Source organism: Miscanthus floridulus, chromosome 13 (genome assembly GCF_019320115.1).
Source record: "Miscanthus floridulus cultivar M001 chromosome 13, ASM1932011v1, whole genome shotgun sequence".
In the NCBI taxonomy this organism is placed as follows: Eukaryota; Viridiplantae; Streptophyta; class Magnoliopsida; order Poales; family Poaceae; genus Miscanthus; species Miscanthus floridulus.
Window position 1 is genome coordinate 8,303,960 of NC_089592.1, and position 15,789 is coordinate 8,319,748.

The 15,789-nt window shown below is 45.4% G+C and overlaps 1 protein-coding gene across 1 annotated transcript; it reads right to left on the minus strand.

The window, feature by feature from the left end:
* Positions 1–11,413: 11,413 nt before the first annotated feature.
* LOC136502224 (uncharacterized) lies at positions 11,414–14,871 on the minus strand. The gene is made up of 2 exons (XM_066497686.1): positions 14,849–14,871; positions 11,414–14,609 (listed from the first exon to the last, which is right to left on the minus strand). Exons 1-2 carry the CDS (start codon positions 14,869–14,871, stop codon positions 11,414–11,416), a joined length of 3,219 nt encoding a protein of 1,072 aa, XP_066353783.1.
* Between the last annotated feature and the right edge of the window lie 918 nt (positions 14,872–15,789).

The window sequence follows — 15,789 nt, forward strand, 5'->3', positions numbered from 1 at the left end:
TACCCAGGAAGAATGGATAGTACCATCTAATAACACCCTAGTGTGTTGCCGTTAGATTTAAGGGATAAATATCAATTTGGATATACAATTAATAATAATGTGAGAATGATAAAAAGTAACAAATATTTTACAGGTCTATTTTTTAAAAGACCAGTGTACAAAATTATCACTATTTAGTCCAAAAATAAGACAAGCGAAAAAATAGTTATGAAACTCAACAATACTTTGGCTGTCATTAGGCATTGGAGCTTACATATCTGCATGCGTCAGACTAGTGTATACTTCTGAGTAGAAACATGATAGTTAGCAGAGTTCATACAGAGCCTACTCGTATAAAAAGTAAAAATACCTCCACAACATATATAGTTAAAAAATAAAAACATACGTGAGGGATTGAGGGCCCACAATCCATCCGCTCCCCTAAGAAAATGCGTAGGGATGGCAACGGGGTGGATTCGGATCGGGTGGAGTCATGTGCACCCAAACCCGAAACCCAAACTCAAAACCCGAAGCCGTCCCGAACACCGATTCGGGTGATAATCCGTCCCCATAACGAAACCCATGGATCCCCGAAACCCAATTGGATACCCAAAACCCGCTTTGTATGGCAACGTAGTAAGAGCAATAAGGACTTTCTATAAACATATACATAATATATATACATATTCACATGTATAAACAAGAGGCAACAAATAGTAAATAATTTCATGAGTCAACTTAGAATAAATTTAATAGTCTAAGTAAACAAGTTATTATTAGTATATTATAAAACATAAATGTTAATTCCAAATGAATTATTTCGGGTATCCATTGGGTATCCACGGGTGGAAAACCAAACCCAAAACCGAACTCGATAGGTTTCGGGGCTCGAACCAGAAAACCATGGGTGAAAAATCCCCACCGAACCCGAACCCGCTAGACCCAAAACCGCCCCATTGCCATCCCTAAAAATGCCACCATACCAGGCACCATGTGCGGACAGCTTCTTATCCACTCGTCCCTTATCTCCTGCATCGTATCCGCCACTTCTCCTCCGATTACTGCCGCACCTCTCCATTCCACTTTCCTCAACGTCTGTTGGCGGTCCTTAACTCATATTTCTAACCACCAACCCTCACATAAAATCTGTTAAAAAGAACACCAAACTTAGAATTAGGTCTTATAACTAATGAATTCCACGAGTTTTGGTGATTTACCATTTGTAGGAGGACATGTTGGGATAACACATGAAACGTGCCAAAAGTACACAAAGAACATAGCAAGACAAACATCCGGCATGAGCCCAAGGGGAGAAGGCCCACTTACCAAGCAAATCAGGGCCCAGTCATATGGAGAAGAAAAGGCCAAATCCAAAGCAAACCCCTCCAATCCATGTCAAACTTCATAGGCCCAATCAAGAAGCCCACAAGAGGTCACCCACCAAAATTGGGCTCGATCGGAGTCCGTTTGGGGCGACCGCACCCCTAGCGGGCCCTTTTGGTCTCAACTTTTGCGGGTCACCTCTTACCGCCTCTCTATGGTCGGTTGTGGTGGTTTGGTGGTAAAATAAATGCCCAGGAAGGCGGTTTGCTCACAAATATGGAAGGAATCAGGGAATATTCTAAGAATACTCCCCTCCTCTCCACCTATAAAAAGAGGCCTCCCCTCCTCATTCCAAACAACAACACACAAGGAGCAAGAGCAACACCACATTTGAGAATAAGAGCTTCACTCCATGGGCTTAGGCCCTAGATAGCTAGTAGACTTGGCTAGGGAGAGATGTGAGGGAGAGTACGGGGAAGCAACGGACCTATCGGCAGTCTCCCTGAGCTTGTACCTCGACAAACACATGCGCCTCAATGGAGCTTTTTGCTAAGTGAGTATTCGGAATTTTTATGGAATTAAGTCTTTGATTAGATAAGCTTTGCTCTTACTTGTTTGCGGGTTTGTCGTCCGCTCTCATAGCGGATACTCTAGTAGAGGGCCCTGATAAAGATGGATAACCCTGCGCGACGCTAGAGTAGTAGTTGGTAGCATGGACGTGGTGTCTAGGCTAGAGGCTACCTTCGTTTGCCTCATTCCCCACGATTGAGGGGTAGGCGGCAAGTGGTGACATCCCTGTCCATCCCTTGTAATCCCCCACATTTGGATTAGGCGTAGAGCTACAGGCCGGCATCACTTGGCAGACCAGGTGCAATCAAGTGCCCGAAGTAAGCAAGTAGAAGTAGAGTTTATATATCCATAGACCCTAAAACCATAGAAATCCATCCCAACCTCTGCCAACTCTATCCTTGTGTTATCCTTGGATGAACTAGCTAGAAAAATACCTCCGTTCTCTGTGGAAAATACGATACCCTGAATACTTCCGGGTGAAGTCTTACGACGGTATATCTGTGCGCTTGTGGATTCCTTCTGCATTCATTAAGAAATACCAACAACGTCTCGGTGAAGAGCCTTCACCTCGCGGCGGCTGAGAGGAGGGGGCAGTCGTAGCCGCATGCTTGTTGGGGCCAGAGAGTGTTGAGCTCGAGCAAGCCATCAGGGCACAGATGAAGACCTCATTGGAGGAGGCGGGTTGTGGGGCGACGTCCAAGGATGGACGGCGAGCACCAGGCGTCGTTACATAGCCTTGGTCTCCCGTGCACTAGCCCTAGCTACATTCTCCCTAGTCATGGCCTCTACTCCTGCAGCCTCCTCGGCCTCCCCCGAGGCCCTTGACGCAGGTTCCGTCTTGGGGATGGACGCAGTCCTTGGCCGAGCAGCTCGACCTCATCGGCGTCCCCCGTGGCTCCCGCTGCAGGCGCCGTGTTAGGGATAGCGGTGGTCCTCGTGGCTGACTAGCTCAGCATTGTAGTTGTAAGGAAAATGGACCCTATGGGCCATTAAGTTTGAATTTTGGTGTTTGATGAACAACATAACCATTTGGACTAATGTTAGTTCCTAGTATACATGATATAGTTCAAATGGATGCAAGGTGGACTTCAACTTAGGCAAAGTGGTGATTCGGATGATCAACACCTCAATCAAGACATTAGAAGCCATATTGAAGATCAGCAAGACATGCTAGAAGTCTAAGACATCAAGAAGTAGAAGCCCGAACACAAAGACACAAACAAAATTGAAGCCATTGAAGTCGAGACAAAAAGGTGGATGAATTGGAATTGTCTCATGATTTTGGATCTGCTCAAATTGTCATGACATCAGCTCAAAGCTGTATAGCTTTTCATTAGCTTTCAAAAAAGTCCAAGATCATCAAAACTGGAGTTCGGATCCAAAAGTTATGCCCAAAATACGAAAGCGTGACATGCTAAAAACAGCGTATGGTCCGACGCTAGTGGTCCGACGCCCTCATCTTCGGTCCAATGCTCACTGAAATGAAATGAACAGTGGCACCATATTTTCCGATGCTAATGGTCCGACGCTCACCTTTCGGTCCGACGCTCCCAGAAAAGGTTGTAACGGCTAGTTCTGACACAAGGAGTCATTATGAGACACCGAACCCTAGCAAATGGTCCGACGACCATGCATTGGACGGTCCAACGGTCATGCAGAAAGCTGTGCGCTATCTCCAACGGCTATATCTTGTTGGGGAGGCTATAAATAAGCCCCCAACTAGCCAAGAGAGGTGTGGAGGAGCAAGAAACTTGTGAGGGGTGTTGCTACACCATTTTAGTGCTCTCCATTTGCATATTGCTTAGTGCTACACATGGTGATTAGTGTAGGTGCTTTGCGAAGTGCTTAGGCTAGTTAGACCACCGCTAAATGCGCTTGCTCTAGGTTTAAGCATATTGTTAGTGAGGTTTGCATACCTCTTGCTCATAAGGTGCTTGCGCGCACCGTTGTTGTACACCGGAGGGGCTTGTAGTCTTGTGAGACCACACCAACCGCGTTTGTGGTGTGGCTGCCACCGTGTACCGGAGGGAACAAGGCCCGTGGCGGTTTGGCTGAAAGCTCGATAGTGAAGATAGTGGGGAGCGGTCTAGGAGAGGCTGTCTTGGAGACCTACTTACGCGTGGTGAAGGTCCAGAGGCTATCCACGGAGTTACCCGACCAGAAGCCATGAGCAATCCACTAGAGTTGCCTTTCACGATCTCCCGCGGGGAATAGGCACAAGAACCCCTCACAAGCACCTTGATTGGGGGCAGACACAATCACCAAACCCCCTCACCAATCAACAAATCACCAACCGTCTAGGTGACAGCAATCACCAAGAGTAATAAGAAATCCACAATCACAATCACCATCTAGTGCCACCAATTTTGCGATCTCAAATGCACACACTAGGGTTTCCCCCAAATCCTCTCTCAAATGAGCACCAAGCTTTGGAGAAGGAGAGGAGAAGGAGGAGATGTTCTTCACACTCTCAAGATCAACACTTCGAGCTTTCAAGATCTCTCTTAGGATGAGCACCAAGATTGGAGAGAAAGAGAGGAGAGGGAAGAACTTGCTCTTCACTTTTCTTGTTCTGTCGTTAGAAGAATGGAAGAGATGAGAGAAAGGAGAAGGGGCAGCCAACTTAAAGGCTCCCCAGCCATAGCCACCATACCTACCAGCCGGCCAGCCTCTCAATGGGTGGAAACGGCGACAGGCAACGGGTGGCCAGATAAGCAGCACCCTCTCTCACACTAGCATGTGGCCCCTCTGCTTCAACGGCTAAACACGTGCTTCTCACGGGCGAGCACATGCTCCTACTCGTGTTTGTACGTAGGAACGGCGACGGAAAATGGACGAGCAGAGATGGCAGCAAATGGCACCATGCTTGCTCTCTCCCTCAGGCGAAGTGGCAGACGTGGGCCAACAACTGATCGATAGCGCACAACAGTCGCTGGCACAGCGCTGCTTCCCCTCTCACGTGAAGTCAACAGCGGCAGCAGACTACTCGACCTCTCACGCGCTTTCTATCTCCGGTCCCCCACTCACTATTCCTGACCAAGAATTTTTTGTTGAGGAGGGAGAATTGCTGGTTGAGCAATCGCTCAACCAGAACACCCACCACCGGCAATTTTGCCGGTTGAACAAGAAATTCTTGTTAGACTGCACAACATGTCCGAACCAAGTGCTATCTTTTCCCAAAGTTACCAAACTAATTTTAGCACTTGAGATAGGTTTTCACAAAGAATTTTTCTGGGCTTTCTCATGCATCTCACCACGTCACTAAGCGCAAAGTATATGCAAATGAGACTCACACTTAGTGGCACTAGATAACCATTGCAATTAAAGATTTCCCCTCTTTATAGTACGGTCATCTATCCTAAATCCGATCACGCACTCTATTGTGTCTTGACCGGCAAAACAAATACCCTATTATATACCTTTGCCTTGAGCCCATAGGGTTTTGTTTTTCTCTTTCTTCTTTTTCAAATGTGGAGCAATTTATCATCAATTTGGCCATCATCATCACATTTGAGTGCCATCTAGCTCCACCTTGGTGTGAACGAACCTATCTCATATATCACTTAGAGCAAGAGGTTAGTTCACTTAGGTTTCATCAATTATCAAAAACCAAACTAGGGCTTTCAGCGGTAGAGATAGCAACATATCTAGCAAACCCTTAGTTGTACATCTATATAGATTATTTCTTGCATATATTTTGACTAGGTTGTTTTAGAGGCTATAGTTTAGAAATAGTTTTTAAGTTGCCTAATTCACTCTCCCTCTTAGGCGTCACGGTCCGTTCAGGAGTGATGCAGCCGGGGCTCCAGGAAGAGATCCTCATGGTCGACCAACTCGACGTTGTAGCGATGCAGTCGGGGAGCCAGGAAGAATTGAGGCTGATCTAGATGCGAGCTTTCATTTTATAGGGGGGAGATTAGGTTACGGGTGAAGCGCAAGGGACGTGCAGAAGGCGAAGCGCAATCCTTCCTGGCTCGGGATGCAGAGTTTTCAAATCCGAACGTGGAGAAGGTGAAGTGCAAGGGACACACATAATGGCTTCATGCGATAGCTTTGTTCCATGGACGATGTCCACGGGACCCGCACAACAGGGCGCAAAGCAGACCGCACACTCGACGCGCCAGTTCCACGCAAATACATGCGGAGTAGCGTGGATGGCTAACCGTACATGAACAGCATCCAGGGGTGCTCTGCGCGCTCCGATCCATCATTATCATATAATAATAAGTAGAGGAGTATTTTACTTTCACTCAGACAAACACCGGTACTGTATGGGATGGCAAGTTGTATAGCCAGCCATATAGTAATAAATAATAACGCGGGCGATTAACATCTACTAATTGGCGGCACAAAGTTGTTTTATATCTCAAATAGCAGACATCTGCATGTTACAAGTAATGGAGCACCTCATTACATTACATTACATTACAATAATGAGTCCAAAAATTGGACACCACACTAGGTAGCTTACATCACCGTACGAATCAGGAGAACAGTTGAGCCTCGTAACACTCAGCTGCAGGGCAACTAACACACACCTACCTACCTCATTCTACTTCTCCTTGCACTTGCTCGGGTAGTTGCTCTCTCCAGCCAGCCATTGTAGCTATCGAGGACTTTGTTGCGGCAGCAGTAGTCACAGCGCTGCACAATGTTGGAAAAGTCAAGTGCTGTTTCAGAGCTTGACTTTTCCACCACAAACCATGCAAAACCATGTTTACCGAACCAATCCATTCTATATTTCGCCAGCTCTGGCTGACACGAAAAACAATTGACCGCACCTGATTGTATTGTCTCCACCACTTGTTGTATGCTACTAGCATTTCTATACTCTGTTGCATCTCCGATGATTTTGAGTGCATAACTATCTTGTGTCCCAGTCACAGCATGAGGATAGAAGGCAGCTGTCAGCACCAGAGGTGGCTTCCAACCTCTGTTTTTGCTTCTTCCAGACTCATGAAATGAGCTACGTGTTTTGGACTGTAGAGCTGATATATAGCACTGGAAACCCAAACCAATAATTTGCTCTGGGAATATATCTGCTAACTCTGATGAGACGTTGTTGTTAGCACAAAGTCCGTGCCTGCTTCCTTTGCAGCATGCTGGGTCTGGGCGAGAAATTTGTGTGTGCTTGATATGCCATTCTTGAATGCCCTCCAACAGAGGCCCATGCAAATGGGCAATGTCTTGTAAATTAGATAGTAGGGTGAGTTCTCCCATTGCATATTCAACAGCAAGTTTGAATTGAGATGCTAGTAATTGCAAGCCTTTTATAGCAATCTCAACTAAGTTTGTGCTTTCTGTTAGTCGTAGGATCAACCCCAGACAGAAACATTTCTCAGCCACTGTGCTATCCTCACAACGGTATGCTAGCAATGCCTCCACGCCACGCTCATCAGAATACGTGGGCTTGATGTAGAGATGTCGTAGCAGGTTTCCTTGCTTCGAATAATAAGTGAGAGTTTTCCCTTCAAGGAGATGCCTAACAATAGGGTTGCAAAAGGTGTAGTGATGAAGTGAACAACCAGACTCCAAGTCCCTCACAAACCTTCCAGCAAAATCTGCATACCTTTCAAATCTTCCAATATCATCAGTGCTCAAGCCAGCAAAAGGTGCGATGGGCATGTTCTTCTCAGCACAATTAAACCATCGCTTGCGCTTATTTACCACTTGCGGGAGCTCTTCCTGGCCAGGAGGCATCGCTTGCTGCTTGTGCCTGTCGAGGAGCTCCATGGCCTCGACGTAGGCACGCTTGATCATCTTCCTGCGATGGAGCAAGGAGAGGTGTCTGATGGGCAGCTCCATGGCCCTCTCAAGTGCAAACTCCAGCTCGCTGACTGCCATCTCGAGCTTCTCCGTCAAGTGCCCTTGGGACGCCTTCTCCTCGCGTCTGCCCAACGCAAAGGAGACGCTTCTGCTCACCGTCTCCTGAACAAGTGCTGAACACACCATCTCTGCCATGAAGTCGCTACTCGCTAGATGTAGGGATATGATTCGACCAACCTGCTGATCAGGACACAAAACGACAGCAGGGGTTATACTTCAGTTTGACACACACAAGTACCGATCGAAGTACGTACTAGATAGATAAATATATATACTAGCTGTAAATCTGTAATATGGAGGAGTGCATGTTTTTCATGCTTAATTAATTGGGTTACCGGCCGACGCATATGCATGGAATATAATCCTTATTACCTTAGCTCTCCTCTAGATCATGCGTCGGCCTCCCTTCAGGCTGGTGCAGCACCAACCGACGAGATGAAGGAGGATGGATCACCAACAGATATCAAAGAAACCGCACACACTGCTGTGTTCCTTATTACTGAGAGTCGACGAACTGTGCCATGTATATGTCTATGTCTATCTGTATATATATAGAAGCGAAAATGTATGGAGGGGACTTCCTTGCGCTGTGTACAGTAGTGTGAACCTGCAGAAACAAGTGGAGCTGGAAAATTCAAGGAAGTGCTGAGGATCCTACTTGGCACAAATGATATATAGCGCATCTCAAGTGCAATTTTAGAAGAGGAGTAGATGATAGACAAGAGCATCTCAAGGAATGCTTTAAACTGTTTTATGGTCTTTGTGATAATGCAATGACCGGGGCGATTTAGCGCTGAAACTAAAAAAAAAAAAAGATGATATATATAGCGCATAGCGGAGGGATCGGAGCTCTGCACGTACGTACTCTGCATTCTGAATACGATTTCTCAATGCGACGACGATCGTAAACTTGTACGACAACGTGTTGTCATGTATGTACTGTACTCCCTCGGTGCCAGAAAAGACGGAAAGTTGCGGAGGCGGCTTCCCGTGCCTTGCTAGGATGTTACAAGATGTCAGTCGCACTATCTGAAAGCAATGACTTGCAAGGCCGGCCAAGTCTTCGTCTAGTCGTCGCCAGTCTGCATGCCGGGTATGTTGCTAAAAACCAACAACCACAAGTTCACAAAGGAGCTAGCTGTAATTCTTTTTTTTTAAGAATAATTTTTTTTTGCTTTTAAGAAAGCAAGGTAGCATTACACTACTAGGGATACCAGTGTCAACGACGCACTCACACAGGAAGCTTGGCAAACAAAATCTCAAAGACATCAGTAGGCGCCACACAGCTAGCCTTGAAACTCTTCATCCAAGACATGATGCCTTCCTTCACATGAGCCATCTTCTCCCTATCCGCTTCCTTTAACAGAACACTCCATTTCTGCATCAGAGTTAAGGAAACATAGATAACATCAGCTGGCGTTTTTGGAACCTCTTCTCAGTAGCCATCTTGTTCCTAGTGGTCCATAAGGCCCACGCAAAACCTGCAAAAGTAAACATGATCAATCGCAAAGGTAAAGCCCCTTGCCCTGTAGCATGTAGTAGTAAAGTCCATCAGAGAAGAAGGTAATTTCTTCCACCGAAATACTTCGAGAATAATACTCCAAATCAGTTTTTGCTAAGAAGCAATCAAAAAAGATATGATTTATATTACTCCAAATCAGGCAGGTACGTAGTTGAGGTGGACGCGCTGTGTGGCCTGTTTCATGTCGTGCGGACGTACCGTGCTCTGCCCGTGCCGTCTCGCGTTGCTCGCCCGCGGTTGGCCCTCCTCGTGCTGCAACCAAGGGAAGAGATCGAACGCCAGAGATTTCCTCTCTTTTTCTTTTTTTTTTCTCCATTCATTTTTTATTTTTCTCCTCCTCACGAACAAGCCATAAAGTGTACAGGCCAAAAAAGAGAACGGCAGTGAGCAGGGTAGCTTTTCTCTTATTTTCCTTTTTATTATCATTCCTTTTTCTCTATCGTTTTATGTTATGTTTTTCCTCCATTCGTTTTTTTTTTATTTTCAACTTCAACATTTTATTAACTTGCTCCAGAAATTGTACACCGATACAAAATTTTCGCAATAAATAACAAGTAGGGGCTTTCACCCCTCCTGTTTTCAGTGAAAAAAAAATCGCAAAAATGAAGGGGTATCATCTGCTATGTTATTAATTATTTGACTTCTGCAAGTTCATAATAGCATTCAAGATTTCGCTTCCATGATATTCCAAAGCAAAAATTAAAATTGTCGACTACATATAGTATCATTTCTATTGTGCAGTATTTATCGTCTTTCATCCATCAATCCAAAAATATCCCTAGAACATTTGTGCTTCTTATATGACTAGCCCATTTGTTATTCACGAGATATCAATTTCTAAAAATCCAGGCCAATTGGTCCAGAAGGCTTCAAATCTAAAGCCCCTATAAAAATCATGGATCACTTTTCCTTGTAGGAATAGGGGGCAGTGGTCTGAACCTAAAGAAGCAAGCGCCTAATCTGTCCGTGGGAAAATATAGCCATTCAGATGTTGCAAACAAGTCGTCGATCTTTGTCATCGTTGGGATCTGTTGATCATTGCACCAGCTACATTTTTTGAGATGCTTCATGCTATCGACATCACCAGTTTTATATATCAAATCGTTTAGTGTTTATTCACAGAAATCTGTTGTTCTGAAGAATGGTCTAGGCATCTCTGTTTTTGTCCAGCTTGACCATCTTTGTTGATGAAGTGATATCAAGGTGGACCATACAACTAGCTGGTTGCTGTTCTTTTAGCATGGAGCCATATATATAGGCAACTAGCAATGAGGACAAACAACTACAAGGTTGTTGTAATGAAAGGCAATCAGCTTAATAACCACCTGTGTTGTTGCTCAATGTTTCACTTCAGCAGAGTAGAGCCACAAGCAGAGAGCATATATATGTATGTATAAATAATTCTCACACTGTAGCTTGATTAATGGTTCACCAATACAATACAGCCGGCATATGCATATGCTTGAGCACAAGGATCGCACACGACCAGCATGCAGATGCAGGCACTTGGTTTCATCATAAGATACAATACATATGTACTAGTAGATGGATACATATATAGCAAGCAAAACAATCCCATGAGCGCAGCCATCAAATCACACAAGACAAGACAGGTGCGGATGATGCGCCTCTTATTACAAGCATCTGGTCTGATCCCTCTCAAACGGGGTGGGCTGAGGTAGCAGACACACACAAACACACTCATCGTTCGGGAAGCTGAAACACACACACGCAGACAGCCAGGCAGGTGGCTGCCTCACGGCCAGGCCTACATGCAACACCGGCGTGCAGGCATCGGACACCAACTAGGCCCCTGGCCGTCTTTCTTATTTCAAAACCAAACCAAACCAAACACAGGGAGAATTGCAATTGCAGTTGCAAACGGAGGTAGCTGGCCAACTCGGGCGGGCGGTCATCAAAGGGAGGAGCTAACCTGAAGCCCCATACCTTCCCTGGCCTTTCACACAACAAACAAACTGATCAACAGGCAGGCAGCATCCATCGATCCACAGAGACGACTGCCATAGCAGCAACAGCAGATGCATACTTCAGAATGAGTTTCCATCACCTGGGCAGAGTGAGTGATCAAGAAGCAAATCAAATCAATTAAGAGCAAGTATATATGCTAGATTATTATTAATTGGGCTAGCTAGCTACAACAACAGATGTATGTATGGATGCATGTGCTTATTATTACCTGAGAGCGGTGCCCCTGAGCATGCGCCTCTTGTAGTAGCGCGAGTGCACCGGCACCTCGTACAGGGAAGCGGACACCCCGCCCCACTCCAGCGCGTCCCACATGTCTTTCTCAATCTCCACGATCGGCCTCTTCATGCCTGGCTTGCGACCCTTCAAGGCCGGCAGCTGGCGCAGGCTCCAGCATCCCCTGATCTTGATGGTCTCCAGTGCGGGCGCCAGCATCTCGGCAGCCTCACATATCTGCTGCAGCGCCTGCAGGTCATGTAGGTGGATGGTGGTGAGCATCGGGAACTCGACGCTTGTATGCTTGGACTTCGTCTCGTCACCCGGTACGAAGACGTGTCTGAGATTCCCGCAGTGGATGATGTGGAGGGTCTGTAGGCTGGGGAAGGAGGGGCGATTGCCCATCGCAAGCCCGAACTGGAGGCTTGGACAGCAGCGTAGGTGCAGGTGTCGTAGGCTTCTGAAGCGATCAGCAGAATCGTCGATGAAACCTTTGCTCCATACACAACGAGACATCAGGAGATCCGATGCCCAGATGGTCTCCAGATTACCATTCCTCTCCTCTGCGTCTTGAGGAAAGACGGCATGCAAGTTGGGACACCTCTCGACGCGGCACCACCTGAGGCAGAACCAAAATCTTATAGGCATGGTATTGCTGTAGGTCTTGACATCATGCACATGCAGGGATTCAGTATACCATCTCATCAATTTAGCCAAATTATCAACATAACGATCTGCCACCACCTCACTCGGCACGCTACGGCTTCCATCACCAATCTCAATATGGCAATTCGATTGTCTCGTCGGGCCTTGCGGGAAGGCCTGCATCGGGGCTGGTCCATCACCAACCTTGGTAAAGACGTCACAATACAGACTTCTAGCAATTATGCCATAGTGTCGTTGATGATTAGTAGATCCAATCATCATCTCCTTGTTTGTTGTTGCTTCAGGTTGAATAGTCTCCGTACACGCAGCTGAAGAGGTGATGCTGATGTTGAAATAGTGATGGGCATCCTTGGGATAATGTGCACGGTTCATGGGAGTCCATAGGGACCGAGCAAGCCTAGCATCCGCAAAGATTGCGTGCACCTGCAGCCGGAAGTATTCCTGTTGGGCACTAAGGGATGGTGGCCGAGCACATCCAAGTGTCCTCCCATTGACAGGTCGTGTGTCTATGCAGATCAACTCCAGCAGCTTCAGTTGTTTCTTATATGAGCCCCATTTTATTGCCTGAAGGTTCTCACAGCCTAGCAGGAAGAGTCTCTCGAGCCTCGGGACATCCACCGTCATAGCTCCAAAGTCAAGTACCTTGATCGCACATCCTGAAAGGTCCAGCTCCTCTAGATTGGGAAGCCCACGCAAGAACAGATCCTCCAACAATGTGCAACCTTCAAGAGATATTTTGGAGGCTCTGACATCCTTCTTATCTACAGCAGGCCGACGATACTCTGGACGAGAACTCATTGGAGGTAGCTTACCGGTTGATGTCCAATGGGATGCTGGTCCAGAACCATCAAAACTAAATGACCTTAGCGAGGAGTTGGGCAGCACAACATATTCAAGCTCATCACAACCATCTAGAACAAGTACTTGAAGTTTGCTTGCCTCTGATAAGCTTCCTGGTAGGCTTTTCATGTATCTGTTACCAGACAAATCAAGTATTTCTAGCTGTTTCTTACCCACAAATGAGTTGTTGTTGTCCAAGGATGTAGTCTCTTCTTGATGTGCAGGTTTGATTATTTCTTTTTTGATGAAACATGCAGGTTTGAATATTCGAAGTCTTTGAAGATAAGGTAAACTTTTCTCTAATAATTTACCTGTATACTGCCAGCACCTAACTCCTTCTATATTTAGTTCTGTGAGATTAGCCATAAGACCTATCTTTTCCTTAGATAAGATCTCATCCCAGTCTGTGTAACGCAGGTCAAGCACCCACAGGTTATGCAGAAATAATGTCCACTTGGCGATACAATCCCCTCCTTCAGGTTCACTTGTATTATTTTTCTGATTTGTGCAGTTGCCCAGTCCAAGAAATCTTAATGTATTGCAGTGCAGGAAAGGAGGGGACACAAAACTAAAGGCACAACAGGAGAGAATTAGAACACCAAGTTTACTGCACTGTTTAAACAAGGCATTTGGTAACCGAGGTACACTTATAGTCTTGTCAAATGATAGGAAAATTGACGATGCCATTGCTAGTATAGTTTGCATGTTGTCTTCAAGTATCTTATTCTTTGAGGTGACACAAATCCAACGGTAAGGCCTCTTTTTATATTTGTCAATGTTGCCATCTTCGACTAGCAGATGAGGATCTTCTGTCATCATAGAAAACACCTCACCAAGCAGAGAATCATCACCCACAAAATTTATTGCTGAATCCAATGAAGTGCTAATCTTCCTAGCTGTATCCCCTTGTTGAATTATCCCATCACATATCCATAAGTTGGGAGCATGACCTACCCAATGCAATCCAATGGTGCTGAGGTAAAACTCATAGCAATAACAGTCTATGACCATTGTTAAGTTGATGTCCCTCATAAATGGATAGCTAGCAACTCTGTTGGCAACCTCTTCAAGAAACAGTGCACTACGTTGTGAGTTTGATAACTGGACGGGTTTATGATAGGTGTGAATAAAAAGACTTGTGTGTCTTAAATTCTTTACTAGTTTCTCAATACCATCGTGCTCATGCATAGTCACGAGCCTTCTTCCAAATGTCCATATTATCATGCCGTAATATTCTGGAATACCAATTTCGCTTAGGGCAATCTCATCAGCACTCCCATTAATGAAAATCATCATGAATCTATTTTCCCTCAGGGTTTGGTCAATCATTGCTGAAACTTCTCGTATCACATCCCTAGAACCATGATCCACTCCGTTGAAGTCGTCCTCCTCGTCCTGCTCCTCAATCATGGCCATGGTCTTCCGGTCAAGCCTCAGCTCCTCTGCAATTTTTCTCTGCATCACCCTTTTACTCTCCCACCATGAGCAATCAATGTAAATGGTTCTGCCAAAGCATAATTTTGGAGGAGGAGACTTCATAGATGGAATTGCTTGTGCTATGGATCTAAGAACGGCGGTGGCCCCAAAGCCACGCCACCCATCAAAGTAGATTATGTTGTTCTTGAGGCTGGCCCTCTGAATATAATTCAGTATTTTCTCTCTTGCATCAACAACATCTGTTGTGTAGATTTCCTGGAACATGCATGGGGATAGCTAGCTAGTTAAGATCCGCTCGACATTTATATAAGGAATTTGGTAAAGAAAACAAAGTAGCTAGGAAATTGTATATATATGCATAATTAAAACATGAGAGTAGCGGTACCTTCAAATTTGGTGCCATGGTGAAACTCCTCTGATAGTGTACAAGAGGAACAAATTATATATCAACAGGGAGTAGACGCGCAGACGACGGTTATCGATGGATCAATCATATCAGGTAGCATATTTGATCATCGAAAGAAGACCTATCCGATCCCCAACGTGCAGTGCATTCGATTCCCTGTATGCAGGCGTGCACACAACATTATATATAATATAATATAGTTTAATAACCTGTACGTCAGAGAGTCGATCAGTACTGCTAGTACGCAGCATCGACGATCTTCCATCGATTTTATTTGATTTCGATTTCGAGACGGCAAGCAAGCAAGTAGTGTGCAAAGCAGAAAGCATGCACGCACAACACTAATCAGTTTCTTAATTATCTATCTATCTAGGAGTAGCTTATTTAGTAACGAAATTGGCAACGTACCGTACCTTCAGTTTCTGTGAAAGAGGAACCGATCGAGATGAAGATGCTTGGATGAGATGGAATGAATTGAACGATCCAATGCTTGGACGCTTGACGAAGCAGGGAGATCGATCGATTCGAGAGGGTTTATATTAGTTGCAGTACTGACTCGTTTTAAAAGAAAACAAATGGATAACTTTTTTTTGTTTGAATGCAAAAACAATAAAATGGATAATAATGTACACACCATACCTTGTTTCTGCGGAAGAGGAGAGAAGTTAAGGATGATGGAGAGTACGTGACTTGGTGGATCGATATCCCTACGGAAGGCAGATGGAATTGGAATGAAGTAGCAGCCAGCTGTTGCCGATCCAACAAAGGCAACAAAAAGCAAAAGCACACTCACAAGCCAGGCACGATCCCTTGCTTGCATTCTTAGTTGCAGCATCTGATACTGCTTTTAATTTCTTCTTTGTTGCATTGGGAAGCCGCTTTATTTGTCTTTCCTACAGAGCTTGGCATGCATGTATTTTTGAGAATTACACCATAACATGCACGCACATTAATCCCTATTAACACACGTACGCAAACCCTACCTATGAGCAGCTCCGAAGGACTCACGAAGTCACCA

Bases quoted from the DNA above. Each gene is read 5' to 3' on its own strand.
- LOC136502224 (XM_066497686.1), bottom strand. From the start codon at position 14,871: ATGCTACCTGATATGATTGATCC. The intron at 14,610-14,848 runs ATCGATAACCGT...GGAAATCTACAC, and splicing joins CTACCTGATATGATTGATCC to AACAGATGTTGTTGATGCAA.